The following is a 17,717-nucleotide window of genomic DNA, read 5'->3' as shown; positions in this document are numbered from 1 at the left end:
AGCCTTGCTGGAACCCTAGCCTCACTCTAAACTCTGCAGCCATGTGGGTCTTCTTTCCTTTCCTTACTTGCCTGTCTCTATGCTGCTTTGGGACCTTCATACGGACATTCCCTGTAGCTAAAAATTCTTCACAACCTCCAGTTGCAGCTCTGCCTTGGCCTTGCTAACTAGCTTCTATTTATCCTTCAGGCTCTGCTTATATTTTTTCTTCAGAGAAGCCTTCCCCAATGACACAGACTAGCTTCTCTCCTTCACTTTCCCCCAAATCACACACGCTTGGAACATGCTTCTAAGTACTTATTCAACGAATGTCATTCTCCCCTCTAGACTATAAGCTCAAGGAAGGCTGGGATTGTGTCTCTTACTCAATGTTGCTTGCCCTGTGGTTAACACAGTGCCCAGGACACAGCAGGTGCTGAATGAAATTAACAATGTCCTCCTAGTAGTCAAAGGATCAGCGAATAAACTGATTTCTCAACTGGTCCACTCAACTTTGATAAAAGGTTTCCATATCAAGCTGTGGGCATGACAAAATTACACAAGCAGGTATGATTTAGAGAAAAATTCAGAATGAACAAAAACTGGAGTTCAGATTATATGTATTTTAAAATTACCACATGCAAAACCTTAAGACAAAATATTACTTTTAAAAACAAGCTTCATGGGGTGCCTGTGCGGCTCAGGTCATGATCCCAGGGTCCTGGAATAAAGCCCTGTGTCGCACCCCATGCCAGGCTTCCTGCTCAGTAGGTAGCCTGCTTCTCTCTCTCCTGCTCCCTTTGCTTGTGCGCTCTCTCTATCAAATGAATGAACAGAATCTTAAAATCAACAACAGTCACACTATGCTCTTTTGGGAAACTAACTCACATAGGAGGGTGGAAGAAACAAGAATGCATTTGTTCCTCCTAGGCTATACTGCTCCTTTCCGAAGTAAATTGATGTCCTGATGAAAGACAATGTGCTGAAACATAAATGTAAGTATATTCAGGAAAAGTACCCAGCGGTGTGATGGCGTTCTATGAACAGTGTGACCACAATGAGGAGGTACCTGATTCAAGGGAACAAGCAGCATGATATAAGGACAGTTGCCTTTGGCAACGGCTCCAGTCCCCTTTTTTTAGGGCTTCTACCCTGGCACACTCGCAGAATTTGCTTGGGGCAGGAAAAAAAAAAGACTTTTCCAACAGGACAGATGGTACAAGTATCACATGATAAAGATTCCAAAAGATCCTTCTAGAGGAATTTCAGTTTATTGAAGGATACATAAAAACAGTTGGGGGGGGTGGTAAAAATGGCATTTCACAACAGGAAGCAGGTACTGTACCCAAAGATTAACCTTTCCATATAAATGAGGAGAGGAAGAAAGGTGAAGCAAAAAAAAAGGGGGGGGGGGGTAGAAGAAAAGAAAGATGAGTATTCAGGATGAAAGAAAAAAAGTTAAAAAGCAAGTGTGATGGAAAGGAGTGAAAGACCAGGAACTGAAATTACTCTAGGACATAAGAGCCATACATCTCAGGAATTGGAGATACCTCAAAGGAAAATTACCTGATCAAGCATGTTCCCTTTAGCTTACAAGAGTGTTAACCAGAATTGGACATTCACCAAAGCCCAGCCACGAGTTATCCACATCTAATTTAATCATCTGACATCAAAGAAAGTCCTCAAAAGCAAAGGCAAGATCTTCTAACATCTCTCCTCACTCAGCCTCTACTAATGATTATTAGAAAAATAAACAGGACTCACTCCTAACCATAGGTTGCATAAGGAAGAGATTCTGGGTACACCCAACAGGTGCACTTTTGGCTGTGCTATGTAACCTCATCGAAGTCATTACACCAACTGATCCTCCCAGACACATCAGTCCTTAAACCACCCCAGAGCATCAGCACACTACAACGTTTAAAAAACTGTTCTATCAAAGAAAGTGTGGGACAATATATCTCTCCCACTATAAGAGATACTGGGATATATAAGAGATACTGGGAAAACTTCTGGTTTCAAATACAGTGCTACTAAAATTAATAAGTGCCCAGCTCATTTTCCACAACAAAGTTTAGTTCCCAAAAGGTGAGTAACACAAGTTTCCAGCAAGCAGAAGGCTTTTACTAAACACTGGTTGCACAAATGAAAAAAAAAAAAATGCTAGTTCTGAATCATATTCACAGTTGGAGAATAGTTATGACCTTCCAAGATACGAAATAAAGTACTTCCACACATGGGAAAGGGGGCGGGGTACTATTTTTAAGCCATTCTGCTCAGCAGTGCAACTAAACAGTTGCTACGGTTTCATTTTATGGTAATTTGTGAATCTGTCAAACAAAAAGAATGCTCAGTGAGAAAAGCAAAAACCGTGTACATACTTTGGAGCGTTCAAACTGTTGAGATGAACTCTTGATACCTTGGTCCGCCCAGCTGACTCCGAAGGTGACAAAAGGAAAGTGTTTGCACTGGGGACTTTGTTTGAAAAAAGGACCTTTTACCTCCGGAATTCCAGCTCACCTTCGGCATTCATTTGAAACCTTCCAACCTATCTGCTGGCCAGGTGAGACCAGCTCCTTGGCCAGAATTCGACAGACTCCCAGAAGACCCCACTGCGGAAGGCAGCGGCCCCCTCCCGCTGACACCGAGGGCATCCTGCCTTTCAAGTCACCACAAAGCTCAGTATTTCATAGCTTCTCCTGAAGCGAAAGGACAGCCAAGGCCCTCATCGAGCCCCAACAGGGGTCTGTGTCCGAACAGCATGGGTGACACGGTCCCGTGAGAATACCTTTGGGTAAATACTCCCGGCCCGTGCAGGCCTCTCTGGTTTCAGGAGGGACCATGACCCCGACCCCCAGGACTCGCGTCCCGACGCCGCCCTCCGGCCGCTCAAACAAAGGACCCGGCGTCTGGCGCGCCCCCCACTCACCGCTCAGATAGTTGGTCCACTTGTACAGCACCCCCTCCATGGCGCCCGAGGCCCCTTGGTCCCCGCCGCGCCAGGGCCGTTTCCCCTCGCCCGCCGGCACCTCACTGCCCCAAGCCCCAGGAGGCGAGGAGCACCGGCAGCAGGGCCATCGCCCAGCGCTGCCGAGCCGCCGACTCCCGGCGCCCGGGCCCGGTGCGGGGACGCCCGGCCAGTCTCACATCCTCGGCCCGGGGGCGGGGTCACTGCGGCTGCCTCCGCAAGGGAGGAAGCGGCCGGCCAGGGGGCCCGCGCGGTGGAGCCGGCGCACTGTCCACGAGGAGGCCAAGGCACCCTGTGGGCCCGAGTGCTGGCGGCAGCCTCCAAGCTGCCGCTAGCGAGGCAGAGGGTCGCAGGCGGTGCAACCGCAAGCTACCTGAGTCCCCGACCCGCCGGGCCCGGGGCCCGCTTGCGCATGCCCAGGGCGCCTTCCGCGCGCACGTTCCCAAAATCCACTCCGGGGTTTGGCAGCAACCGCGGCGGCGGCGGCGGCGGCGGCAGGGCTGACGTAGCGGGAGGGGCTGGCAGGGAAATTGAGTCCTGCGAGGCGGGATTTGGAGTAAGCGAAGGGTCTGAGGGAAGGATCAGTATGGCATACAATCATGTTAATGGTACCGTAGATTGGGAAGAACCCACCACTCGATGTTTGGGGGTCATTGTGACCCCTTGGGGTGCCTCCTGCGTTCAACTTCCCAGGGTCCAATTCTTATTTCAAGGGTAATTAATCCCACAAAATCGACCCAGCCAGCAATACAGCCTACAGAGTTGCTGGGAATTTCACAATAGGATACTGTGAGGCTAGTAAACATGTGGTCTAAACCCTAAGGCCTCGCTGCTGGAAGTGTGATCCAGGGACAGCAACATTGGTGGCACCTTCGAGTTTGTCAAAACCGCAGGATCTCACCCCCAGCCCAGGACTCCTGAGTCGAAATCTGCATTTTAACAAGATTCTCCGGGGGATTCCTAAGCATATTAAAGTGTGAGAAAGTACTGTGCTAAGGATATTTGGCCAGGGAAAATGTTAACAACAGATTAAGTGGAAAGAGCAGAGTACGAAACAAAGTGTACAATCTGATCCAAATTATTTTAGGTTTATGTCAGGGAAGCATGCATCAAAAATATTAAGGTGATTATTTGTAGATGGTGGCGCTATAGACGATCTTTTTTTCTCTTTTTTTCTTTAGCATAAGATTGCCATATTTAGCATGTAAAATACAGAACGATGGATTCGTTATTTTCTGAAATTCATATTTAATTCGACTCCTGTATTTAAACCGGAAAAGCTACTTTCGTGTTTTCCAGTCTCTTCCAAAACGACCATAACGAACATGTTTTGCTTTTGAAATTAGGCTAAAAAGGTAAAGCTAGTAATTTTAAGCTAAAATAAGCCCATGTACCGCATCACCGTGATAACTGTTTCTTTTTTAAAGTGGAGGTCTGCGCCTCCTTATCCACGATAGAAGCTCTCATTGACCTCTACACTACGGTTACCACCTTGTGATAAATATTAGCAGCCATAACATTACTCGGCGTTGTAGAACGCATCGGATCGGGTTTGAGGGCGGAGCTCAAGTGCTTTGAGGCCGAACAGCTTTAAACGGGACCTTAACCTCTCCCAGCCCAGATATACTTATTTAACTGGGATTAAAGAACCTGCTTTACCCGCAGTGCTGTGAGGTGTACGCACGGGAACGCAACGCGCTCTGCGAACCCTACAGAACTATTAAAGTCTTTATCGTTTATACCGTAAATAAAATAATCGCATTAGCAGGAGGGTGGAATCCTGGGGGCGGCCGCTCAGCATCTGCGAGAGTAAACGAGTGTTTCCGGAAACCGCTAACCTTTCACCCGGCCCAGGACTCTTCCCTGGAAGCTGAGCCCGCATATTTTACAGATGGAAATCGGCCGGAGGCGTTTCCGGTTAGCCCCGCGCGTCTCCCGGTCCCCAGAAGTCGGAGGTTGTGAAATTCTTTAATCCGCGGAACTCTAGGACCACTCCCTGCGGTTCTCAGCCAGACCCGCGCCCAGCTCCGCCCAGGTGTAATTGTTGCAGCATCATTGGTTTGAGGGTCTCCAGCGGACAGCACCGTAAGCCAATGGGAAGTCGTCTTTCTCCGGCGGCCGAGCTATGTGAGCCAGTCAGACCCGGGTTTGGAGTTTAACTCTTTAGAGGTGGGTTCGCCGTGCGTGGGAAAATTGTAGTGAATGTGCCACGTCTGCTAGGATCGGGGAATCATGAACGTGCCAGAGGCCGTTGTCCTTAAGCCTTCAACTACATTCCTAGCTCTGTGAGGTCGGGGGTCCTTTCTCTGTTTTTGTGGGAACTTCTTTCCAGCTCCAGCAACATGAGGCTTTTCTTGTGGAACGCGGTGTTGACGCTGTTGGTCACTTCTTTGAGCGGGGCTCTGATCCCTGAACCAGAAGTGAAAATTGAGGTGCTCCAGAAACCTTTCATCTGCCATCGCAAGACCAAAGGGGGGGATTTGATGTTGGTCCACTATGAAGGTTACTTAGAAAAGGATGGCTCCTTATTTCACTCCACGTAAGTAATTGTACCCTGAAGGTGAAGTAGTGAAGAACCCACCCACCTATGCCAGCCCTCGGGCAGGAGAGGTAGCCTGTACCAGGTTTCACCTCTCTTTACAAAAAAAAAAAAAAAAAAAAAAAAAGGCAATATATTATTTCCTCCTTTGGGAAAGGAAATTGTTTAACCACAATCTTATATAACGGGGCCTGTGAAGTTCTTATTGGAAACGTGGTAAGGATAAAGAGTTAATTTTTTATTATAATCTTTGAAATACTGCAGAAATATCTAGATGTATAGTTAGGCAGTACGTAGAAAAGAAAAAAAACTTGAAGGAATTCTTATTTTTCATACTTCATTCCTGAGGGAAAAAGGACTCAATTCCATTTTTTATTTGGTGTAGGTGAAATTTACTTAAAACTTTTCACAGCGACTCCATGAGATGCATACACAATCATTTATTTGCTTGTTGTAGGGTATGCTAATCCTAGTCCATTGGTCTATTTAATCTTTGTACTTAACAGATAACATTTTGGTCAAGGCACAATACCATGATTTGTTTCATTATTTGTTTCTTTCTAGAAATTCAAAGACTTCATTGATGGGTGTGGGTGTGGTTATGGAAGATTAATCCAATACCTACAGTGAAGGATTTTCAGGTGGTTACACTATCATTATTTCTGTTCTGTAAACAAAGAAACTGCAACATGGAAAAGTTTTACAAGTGTACTGATTTCTAATTAAGCATTGATTCTCTTCATTCCATTCCAAAAGTATTTATTGAGCGTTTCTTTTATGTTAGGCCCTGTGCTTGATACTAGGGAGGTTAAAAAATTTTTGCTTCTCCATCCTTGTGCATTCATTTATCTGTCCATCTAACAAACCCTTGTTGAGTGGCCACAAGTCAGGCCTTGAGGATGCAAAGATGATTAAGAGTGGATCCTTGTCCTTCAGCAGAACATCATCTACAGAGGGGAGGAAGACAAGTCAGTAACTCATGCTATATAGTACAGAATGTTCAGATGTTCACAAGGCATAATGGAGCCTGGAATTATTTATGCTCTGAGAGGTGGACAAAGAGAAAGACTTTTCAGAGACCATAATTGAGATGGGCCTTGAAAGATGGGTGGAAGATTCCTTCTGGTGGAGAATGGGGGCAGAGAGGACATGCCAGGTAGAGAATGGCATGAACTAAAGAAGTACAACTTTGTGGCACTTCCTGGATCTGATTTTTGATGACCTGCCATCATTGAGCATTCAGTCCTGGTCTGTCTTTAGAGAAGTGAATGGCACCCTTCTTTGAACTCTGTTAGCCCTTCTAAAACTTTCCAAAACAGTGGCTTGCCCTAGAATTCTCAAGAGCTTTGTCTTCTTATCCACAAAGCCAGTACCACAGTGAACGTTAAACAATATTAAGGTTTGTGTTTTAAATTTTCAATCACATCTTTATTTTTAGTTCGATGTTGACACAGCCTGATTTTTTTCAGGTCTCAGAATTTATGTGGACTTTGATGGTAGCCATAAGACATTATTTAGCAGTTTGCTACTAAAGTTATAGTATCCGATGAGGGGACTGTTGTCATGTGGCCTCAGTGTAAATGGTCAGGAACTGCTCACCCCGAGTATTGTGACCATCAAATGGTCCTCCGTAAAGCACATTTGCTATTTTTAGAACGATAGCCTTGTGGTAAATAGCTTAAATCCTTTATCTGTGAAAATGAATGTGTCCAAACTGTAGTCAGCACTGGGTGGCAGATTGTTTTCTTCCTACTTTATTCTTTTCTAGCCTTCCCAAGTGTTCTACAGTTGGCAGTTTGTTTCTTTAGTAATGGGGGGAAATTAAGGAAAAGAGGAAGTAATGGCCTTTACCTGGATTTAGTAACTAACCTTGGTGCCCATGAAACCTAGCAGCGTCGTTTCTTGTTCTCATTTCTAAGATATCTTTGAGAACACTTTCCTTATTACACTGAAGGGAGCTATTTGGGGCTCAGGTCCTGCTCAGCCCACAAGCCCCCTAGCAGCTTGCCAGCTGGTTTCTTAGGCTGGCCTCTGAGCCAGGATACTTTGACTATTTCGTTCTCCCTCAGTCTTTGAGGGACTACTCCTCCAGGCTTCCCTGCAGAGCCCCACAGAAGATGCCTGCAGCCGATGTCTAGGGGTTCAGGGTTGAAGAACAGCCTTTTCCACCTATCAGAGCCATCACCAGGCTGTACATTAAGACAGTTTGTGGGTAAACTAGAAGGTGCTGTGCTCCTGACTCTCCAGTGTCCATGTGGGTATGGACCCATGTGTCTTGGCAGTAAATTATCCTTAGCTTCTCATCTTGCTTCCCAAACTCTCCCATTTTCCATTATTTTTCCCTCTTCTGCCCCCTTACAATTTTCCTGGGACAGCATCGCTGTGGTTAAAACCTTGAACTTTGGAGTTGGATTATATACTGGCACACTTCAGTTTCTTCCTCTGTACAATGTTGGGGGGGGGGCAGGGAATAATGGTACTTACTTTATATGGTCATTGTTCGAGTTAAAAGGAGCAAAGCATTTAGGGTAATACCTGGTACACAAAAAATCATAAATAGTTATTAACTGTTTTATTATTATTCCCTCTGCCCTTCTCTATCAGAGTCAACTGTGTGAAATTTGTATCAAAAAATATGGGCAGTGAATTACAAAATTGACTTGGTTTTTGTATATGTATATAACTGTTTTTGTTAATTTCCAAATTTAATCACTTATGGGTAGAAAAAAAATATACCACAGCAATAAATAAAGTTTCTAAACAGTTCTAATGTGTTGTTTTTTTTTCTGTTGTAGTCACAAACATAACAATGGTCAGCCCATTTGGTTTACCTTGGGCATCCTGGAGGCTCTCAAAGGTTGGGACCAGGGCTTGAAGGGAATGTGTGTAGGAGAGAAGAGAAAGCTCACCATTCCTCCTGCCCTGGGCTATGGAAAAGAAGGAAAAGGTAATAACAATTCTACCTTTTTACTATAGCACTGGAGTTCTTCTCTGGATTAGGAGACCGAAATCAAAGTAACTACTATATGGTCCCCCCCCCCCAAAAGTAAGTAGACGATGTATATTTTTTTTGGAAGTGTGATTGTGTCTTGATTATCATTTGAAATGGTCAAATTAAAGCCATTATATCTTAATAGTCAACTGAGTTAATGATAAAAAGTTCTGGAACCTTCAACTCTATCATTAACAATTAACCACCATATTAACCCAAATAATGGGTTTTTTAAAAAAAATTGTGGCACAGTACCCATTACGTAATGTTTACTATTTTAACCTTTTTTTTTTTTAAAGATTTTATTTCTTTCTTTGACAGACAGAGATCACAAGTAGGCAGAGAGGCAGGCAGAGAGAGAGGAAGGGAAGCAGGCTCCCTGCTGAGCAGAGAGCCCAATGTGGGGCTCGATCCCAGGACCCTGGGATCATGACCTGAGCCAAAGGCAGAGGCCTTAACCCACTGAGCCACCCAGGCGCCCCTATTTTAACCATTTTTTAAGTGTACAGGTCAGTGACACTATGAATGTTCACATGGTTGTACAAGCATCACCACTTTCCACTTCCAGAACTTTTTCATCCTCTCCAGCTGAAACTCATCAACTTATTTTGACAATGCAAAAAGAAAGATTATTCAACAGACATGTTTTGATGAGTTGAACATGTAAAATGTAGATGGTTGGGGCGCCTGGGTGGCTCAGTGGGTTAGGCTTCTGCCTTGGGCTCAGGTCGTGATCTCAGGGTCCTGGGATCGAGCCCCACATCGGGCTCTCTGCTCAGCAGGGAGCCTGCTTCCTCCCCTCTCTCTGTCTGCCTCTCTGCCTACTTGTGATCTCTCTCTCTGTCAAATAAATAAAAAAAATTTTAAAAAAAAATGTAGATGGTTAAGGTATTGAATGAGGGTTAGATGTGGGCTGCTGGTGACTTACAAATGAAGTTTTATACAACAAAGGGTTGTGGTTTTTTTGGAAGTTGTTTTCACTCTTGTTTTAAAGTTGTTTTATAACTTTTTTAACATTCATTTATAAAAACTAATGGAGTACGGGAGCACCTGGGTGGCTCAGTGGGTTAAGCCTCTGCCTTTGGCTTAGGTCATGATCTCAGGGTCCTGGGATTGAGCCCACATCAGGCTCTCTGCTCAGTGGAGAGCCTGCTTCCCTCTCTCTCTCTCTACCTGCCTCTCTGCCTACTTGTGATCTCTCTCTCTCTGTCAAACAAATAAAATCTTAAAAAAAAAAAAAGAAAACGAATGGAGTGACATAGAATGAGTTTAATAAAACAGGAGCAAATGGACTAGCTTATTCCAGGAGATTTTGTGCTAGTTTGTTGCCGGGCAGGCATGCACGCTCATGGTTGGTATGGGGAGCCGTGCAGCTTTCCAAAGGGCTATTTACAAGAGACCAGATGATGTTTCCTGTATAGGATATACACATGTCCTGTATTTCCTCTCTAGTTTTGTTTTTTTTTTTTAGATTTTTTTTTTTAATTTATTTATTTGACAAACAGATAGGTAGAGAGGTTTGGCAGAACTTCTTTTTTTTCAAGATTTTTTTTTTTTTAATTTATTTATCCTCTCTAGTTTAACCTAAGGGAATAATCAGGTGTCAGGAGAAAGATTCATGAACAGCGATGTCCAGTACTACATTGTTTCTAATAGCAAAAATACCTGGAAACAACTTCGGTGGATAATGGGAAGGCTTTAGCTAAATAAAATAGGGTCCAGTAATTTTAAAATGGCATTTCAAAGATTAAAAAAAAATTATATCCAAGTGTGTATGATATAATGTTACATGTAAAAGTGGGAAATAAAGCTGTAGTATATGCAAGAGTAAGTATTAGGAAAAAGTATATATACATATACAGTGAATCACAAGGAAATAATTAAGAATGGTGACAGTGGATGGCTGGGAATTATTTTTATTTCTGGTTCTCTCTTCCAAATTGCCTACAATGGGAATGTATTACATAATGAAGGAAAAAAATTATTTTTTAAAGGATTTATCTATTTTAGGGAGAGAGAGAGTATACATGCATGAGTGAGTAGGGGGAGGAGCAGAGGGAGAGAATCTCAAGCAGACTCCCGGCTGAGCATGGAGCCCTCCCCAGGAGTTGATCTCATGCCCCAGGAGATCATGACGAAACCAAGAATGAGACTCTTAGTTGACTGAACCACCCAGGTGCCCACCCCCGCCCCCCCAAATAATGAGTAGTCACCAGATCCAGACAGGGAAGCACTCTGATTCTATAGAATCAGATTCTATAGAATCACTCTGATTCTACAGACTGCACAGTATCCTTAGGTCTAAGCTTAACCATTCACAAAGTGAGAATCCTAGCCCCAGTTTCCTGAGAAGAAAGTAAGTGCCATCTGTGAAGCATTGTATGTTCTAAAATGGAACTTGCTATATAAATCTTATGCACAGAATGGGATTTACTAACCAAATTCAATTCTTATTTTAATAATCTCTTTAGAGAAGAAAATCAAGTATCTAGAAAATGTTTCTCTGATGTTCAGATGTATTCTTTTACCTTCCTGCTGTATCTTTCTTGTCTCACCTTTAATGTAGAGGTAGTATTAGTCCATTACTCTTTCTCCATACTGTCTTTAACTCAATTTTACTTTATAACAGGTAGAGATCTAAATTTGAGTCATTTCCTCCAAACTGAGAGCCGTGAAACTAACTGTGCTAATATGTTTTTAACACTAATTTTGTAGTCCTTTGGTACCATGTTTGCATGCCTCTGGAAAGACACCAGTTTTTTCAACGACCTAGTATATGCCCCTTCTCTGTCTAGATCTGGAATGGTAAGCTTGGGCACACAGTGTAAGTTTTGTTCTCTTTAATACTTAACAAATGATCTTTCATAAAAATATGTGGGATTTGGGTTGGGGGGGGACTAAGAAATATTTGTAATGTTTACCCAGACCTGTATGTTAAATATAGTTACAAGGAAATATGTTGAAAAAAAATTGTTTGTATTTCCCAGAAAGTTTTTTTTTTTTTTAAAAGGTCCCTGGGACTTTAACAAATCTCTTTTCATTTTTAAAGATTTTTATCTCCCTTCTCAGAAATTTGTTTTAATTTCTTCTCTAATGAAATTTCTTCAAAATAGGTATAATGTTCTATATCAGAGGGGGTGTTGCCTAACTTTCTGAAATTGTTGAAACTTTTCTGTATTGTTTTTAAGCCTGTAGGAGAATTCTGTCTTATTAATATATACTGACAGTTCACTATTTATCGAGTATTATGCTAAATATTTTGCATGGATTTATCTTCCTTCATCCTCCTGACAGATTTTGCATTTTTCAGATGAGGAAATAGGCTTAAACAAGAGCAGGAGTAAGCTTTAATACCAGCTACCGTGACACCAGATCTCACTCAGCTCGATACTGCCTCCTGGTGGTCAAAATGGCAGGACTGTATATTCTAGGTCAGGACTTTTGGTGACCCCCAAATTAGTAAATCACTTGTACTATAATTAACTCTGAATTATCTAAAGTCCTTTAAGTCATTCTTGCATGTAATATGTAATATATTAATTTTATTTGAAACAATACCAGGCCACTGGGTATATCTTATACGTATGTGTATGTTTGTGTGCACAACACAATTTGTAATTGCAAAGTCAAACGGACTGCTTTTGATCTACTACTTTGGATTATTCCTTCTCTATTCTATTTACTTGAGTAAAATATAATTATAAAATAATTTATGTGTGATAATGTTAAGAAGGCTCTTCATTTAATTCAATCAAAAGAATATTTTTCAGTGTCATAAGTTTTCTGTCATAAAAACTCTGAGATTTTTTAAATAAAAGTTAACCTCCCTCTCTTCTCATGTCAGGTAAAATTCCCCCAGAGAGTACACTGATATTCAACATCGATCTCCTGGAGATTCGAAATGGACCAAGATCCCATGAGTCATTCCAAGAAATGGATCTTAATGATGACTGGAAACTCTCTAAAGCTGAGGTGATCTTTCCTTCCTCATATTCCTTTCTTTCTTTGTTTCTTTCTTTCTTCTCACTTTTTAAAAAATATATTTTTAATGAAAATTTATTTTTACTTGGATAAAATATTTATAAGCTTTTTAAAAATACTAATGCTTTAAATGTTGGCTTTTTTTTTTTTTTTTTAAATAGGAAATCCTTGTTTTGGAGAGAAATATATTGAGACTTAGGAAACATCATTCATTCTTTTGCCCCCGCCCCCCTCATCCACACCATGTTTAAGGTTCACTGTATCTTGCTCTCACCCTGAGTTTTTGAAAGATCCATTTTGCTAAGACAATTCCCATTTTGGAATTGCTATATAAGAAACATAGATGTCATGAGAAATATCTCATGTTGATGGTTTCTGTTTAGAACTATAAACTGGCTGTTAAATGTACTTGTAATTTCCTAGCAATTAACAGCAAACTACCCACATGCTGTTTTGTTCTGGTTCACACCTGGAAAAAGCAGACCTTTCTCAGCCCCCTCTTAGTCCTGATATCTGAGTAAGGAGAAAGCGAGAAGTCTTCTAACATTTATTTAGGCTTTTGCAGCCATTTTTACACATACATGTCTTGGTCTGGCAGCTGTGGGGAAAGAAGTGGAGGTAGACATCTGCTCTGTGTTTTTCTGCTTGCCCATGTTCTCCATCTTCCCTTGGCTGGTCAGAAATCAAGTTCCTTTTTATGTTTTGATCAATTTCACTCTAATGGCCAGGAAATGAAAAGTCTTAGTAAGTACGGTTGTTAGGAACTCACAGAGTCATGAGCTACAGTAACTCAATTTATAACACATCATATTATTACCAGTCATAGGACTTTCTTCTGTCCAAGATAAATTTTAATTACCTTTCATTAAAAAAAATCTTAAATATGCTGTGAAGTGTATAAACCTGGCGATTCACAGACCTGTACCCCTGGGGCTAAAAATACATTATATGTTTATAAAAAAATAAAAAAACTTTAATTAAAAAAAAACGGTGAAAAAAAATCTTAAATATACAACACATTCACATGGTTCAAAAAAAATCAATCCAATTAAAAAGGTGTTTAATAGGAAGTCTTTCTCCCACCCACATCCTATTCTATTGTGTGATTTTTCCCCTTCTGCATGCAGTTTTATTGCGTTCTAATGTATCTTTCTAGTGTTTATGCAAATACAAACAAACATGAATACATTTTCCTATGTCCCCTTTTCTTACACAAAAAGTAGCATGATATACATAATATTTGGCATCTTGCTTTATTTGCAGTGTATCCTAGAAATATACTCTATATTAATCCATGTAGCTTTACTCATCCTCTTTTTTTTTTTTTTTTGCAACTTCATTAAATCTCCTGAATCTTAAAAGTAAATGTATGTCATATGTTTATATATTGGCTGTAAGGGGGGAAGGATTTGAAACTACTTACCTAACAGGAGTCCCTAGAGATATGATGAAAAATGAAAATGCAGGTTGAACTGCATTATGGTGAATCTAGTGAGTAATTAAGAGCAGCATTTTGTTTATATCCTTAAATGTCTGAACAAGAGTGGAAAATTTTAATCTAAGTACTCATAAGGCTGGATTTTGCTTTAATTTCGGAGATTGGAAGGTCATAAGGCATGATCATAGTCAGGTCCACAACAGGTACTATTAGCAAACACTTACTTAAATTAAAAATGCTGTTAGGAGAGGGGGCAGGCAGGTGGGGGATGGGTGAAATAACTGAAGGGAGTTAAAAGTACACTTACCATGATGAGCACTGAGTGATGTATAGAATTATTGAATCACTCACTATATTGTACATCTGAAACTAATGTAACACTGTATGTTATACTGGATTTTTTGTAAATAATAAAAAAATTTTTTAAAATTCTGAAAAATAACTTTGAAAAATGTCATCCTTTAATCTTATTTTAGTAGAGATATCTGTAATTCTGACCCTAGTTAGAAAATGAGATCTGGATAATTCAATGGAGTGAAAGACCACAGCCTTTCAAATGCTTGGCTTTATTTAGACTCCAATTAAGAATAGATAATATACTTTCACTGGGTGTTTTTCAGATAATATAAGCCTTATCTTTGCCTCTGAGCAACATTCTGTGTCTCTACTGTAACAGTATAGCAGCAGTTTTTAATGGGAGAAAATTCCTTATAATTCTTTTACTGTCATTAGAAATATATGGTAGCTGTTTAGTCATTGTTATATATAATCAAATGAACCAGTCCACTCTGTGATATTAACTGGCTTGATGTGGGTATCTTATGAATTAGAATTATTAATGAGACCCATTATTTTGTAGGTGAAAGTGTATTTAAAGAAGGAGTTTGAAAAGCATGGTGCAGTGGTGAATGAAAGTCATCATGATGTTTTGGTGGAGGATATTTTTGATAAAGAAGATGAAGACAAAGATGGATTTATATCTGCCAGAGAATTTACATATAAACATGATGAGTTATAGAAATACATGTGCCCATTTTATATGGCATGCATCCTTAAAGACAGGACAACCTTTTTTTTTTTTTTTAAGTCTTACTTTTATATAACGTGCTGTTCTTGTTCTGTTTTTTATTTTTATATATTTTTCTGACTATTATTCAAAGAAGCCCTTAGGATTCCTAAGTGCCCATTTCTTTCTGGTGAGTTATTGGGAAGAAAAAATTAATTTGTCTTTAATAGAAGACTTCTGGACCATTTTCCACTTTCACACATGAAGCCTTCTGTTTTACTTGTTTACTTGCAATTTTAAAATAGTGCAGCTGGGAGCATGTCCAACATAAGACCAGGTTGTAGCACGAATTAGCTCCCCCTATCTACTTCCCTCTATTTTCTCCAAGTTAGACACTAACATTTGAAAAGCCATGTGCAATATCCAGGGCTTACTGTTTTCATGTTATAATGAAACAGTGTGTCTGTGACTGCCTTTGAGTCTGCTTAAGCAAAGAGGAAGTGGTTGTTGAGCTGGCCTTGTTAGTAGTTACTGCTCTACTGAGGAGATGTGCAATGCTGAAGTAAGTAACAAAGTTAAGGACTTATAAATATGTATACATTGAAACCTTTTACCCAGGACTTAGCTGTATAAGGTTCCATTCCTAGAGACTAATAACCTATAATGGTTAGTAGGACAAATTATTTATGTCTGGTTCTTTGTATTAATGTGTCAAAATTTTGTAACTGAGGAAGAGTATGTTTAGTTAGTGTTTAGTTTTTAAGTCTAGCCAATGACCTTTCCTGATTTATTAATGAATAAAATCTGTAACTAGTGTATTATACTACAATACCATTATATCATGAGGGAAATTTAAAAGCCAGTCAAAATTTTCCCATTTCTGCTTATCAAAATATGACAGACTCCCACAGCAGCTACTATTGCATAGAAATCTGTCCTGGGTCAAAAAATGGATGATTTTCTAATTTTACCTGAAATTAGCTTTTATTATTATTACTTTGAAAAAGGCTCCAAATCTTCATTTACTAAGAATAGTTCTTTATCGTTTATAAAGTGATCTCAAGTGCATTGTTGTCTTTGATTTTAGTTGTTCTGAAGCGTATGAACAAAGCTGGTGGATCTTAGTGTAGCTATTTAATAGATGAGGAAATTATTCTTCGAGGAGATCGATTGTTTTGCCTGAGGTCAACTGCTAACTTGTGCAACAGTCCCCAAGTTCAGTATCTTGTATTGCCCTGCTTTGACTTCACTGGGCCTCATTTTCTCTTCAATTTGTACTCCTAACAGTCAGTGCTGTTTTTGTCTTTGGGTCCTTATCCTTTGAAGATGGTTTACTGGCTGTTTTGGGTGCTTTTGAATTCTCCCTCTAATCTAGAACTGGCTCTGGTTTCATTGTTGGGGTTAGCACTGAATTGCCTCAAAAACCCTGTACTGTGAGAGGGTCGAGATATGTGTCTTAGTTCTTTCATTCTTGTTTACCTCTAGTTTTTTGTTTGTTTGTTTGTTTTATTTTTTTAGAGAATTACAAATAATTATTATATCATGTACAGGCTATTTTCACTAGTTGTATATTGCATTTTCCTCACTAAAACATAAAGGTTTTGGGAAGAACATATATAACACCTTTTTCTGATGAAATCAGCTATATGTAGAAAACTCTTAAATTGTCACTGCTGTTTTCCTCAACTTGGAGGAGTTAGGAACCACAGTACTGAAAGCCTTATGCTGTGTTCATTGGGAAGGAACGAGCTTGTCATGGGGTGCTACCTTGTATAGACATTATTGGTTGAGCAGGAAAAGTAAAAATAATTTTGATTATTCGGGCAGCGTATTTCTTTATCTCCTGTGAATTTACATCTATTCCCATCTAAATATGTAGTCACAAGTATGAAATGAAAACATACAAATAAGTTATGATGCTTTTAAGTATCTGCCTTTGGTTTAGCTGCAACTTTGTGTCTTTCCATTCACCGGAATAATCAGACATGAACGGCAACCTCACTTGTAATATAATTTGACTCATTAATATTGCTAGATGTGTCCTATTTAAATTTATATGACTATGTTATATTTTCAAAATAAACTTTATTTGGGGAATAATTGATTTTGTGAAAAATTCTTCAAGTACCTGTTTCCTCAGCAGCTTTACTGATGTTCCTAACTATTATTCTAGGACTTTTTTTTTTTTTTTTAAGTTGTTTTATGTTAGTCACCATACAGTACATCATTAGTTTTTGATGTAGTGTTCCATGATTCATTGTTAGTGTATAACACCCAGTGCTCCATGCAATCTGTGCCCTCCTTAATACCCATCACTAGACTCACCCATCCCCCTACCCCCTCCCCACCTCTGAAATCTTCAGGTTGCTTCCCAGAGTCCATAGTCTCTCATGGTTCATCTCCCACTCTGATTTCTCCCTCTTCATTTTTCCCTTCTCCTAATGTCCTCCATGCTATTCCATATGTTCCACAAATAAGTGAAATCATATGATAATTGACTTTCTCTGTTTGACTTATTTCACTTAGCAAAGTCTCCTCCAGTCCCATCCACATTGATGCAAAAGTTGGGAATTCATCCTTTCTGATGGCTGAGTAATATTCCATTGTGTATGTGGACCACATCTTTATCCATTCATCTGTTGAAGGGCATCTTGGCTCTTCCCACATTTTGGCTATTGTGGACATTGCTGCTATGAACATTGGGATGCATATGGCCCTTCTTTTCATTACATCTGTATCTTTGGAGTAAATAACCAGCAGTACAATTGCTGGGTCATAGGGTAGCTCTATTTTTAATTTTACTTATTTATTTAT

At 40.1% G+C, this 17,717-nt stretch overlaps 2 protein-coding genes across 3 annotated transcripts in view; one reads left to right on the top strand and one right to left on the bottom strand.

Moving 5' to 3' along the window:
* The window catches only part of PLEKHA8 (pleckstrin homology domain containing A8), a 50,507-nt gene extending 47,116 nt beyond the window's left edge, over nt 1-3,391 (bottom strand). Inside the window, exon 1 of one of the 2 annotated variants that reach the window (XM_080818309.1) lies at nt 2,909-3,391. In XM_080818309.1, coding sequence (XP_080674435.1) covers nt 2,909-2,948 — 40 coding nt within the window. In that variant the 5' untranslated portion in view covers nt 2,949-3,391. The remainder of the gene's footprint in view (nt 1-2,908) is intronic. The other variant, XM_080818310.1, reaches the window with a different exon arrangement.
* Nucleotides 3,392-5,091: 1,700 nt separating this feature from the next.
* FKBP14 (FKBP prolyl isomerase 14) lies at nt 5,092-16,998 on the top strand. The gene is made up of 4 exons (XM_080818313.1): nt 5,092-5,486; nt 8,282-8,433; nt 12,323-12,450; nt 14,757-16,998. The coding sequence occupies exons 1-4, from the start codon at nt 5,290-5,292 to the stop codon at nt 14,913-14,915; spliced, it is 636 nt and encodes a 211-aa protein (XP_080674439.1). The 5' UTR covers nt 5,092-5,289; the 3' UTR covers nt 14,916-16,998.
* Nucleotides 16,999-17,717: the final 719 nt, after the last annotated feature.

The sequence above is a fragment of the Martes martes genome, assembly GCF_963455335.1.
Source record: "Martes martes genome assembly, chromosome: 11".
NCBI lineage: Eukaryota > Metazoa > Chordata > Mammalia > Carnivora > Mustelidae > Martes > Martes martes.
Note: the sequence above shows the minus strand (reverse complement) of the source record. Positions and strands in the feature narration are given on the sequence as shown.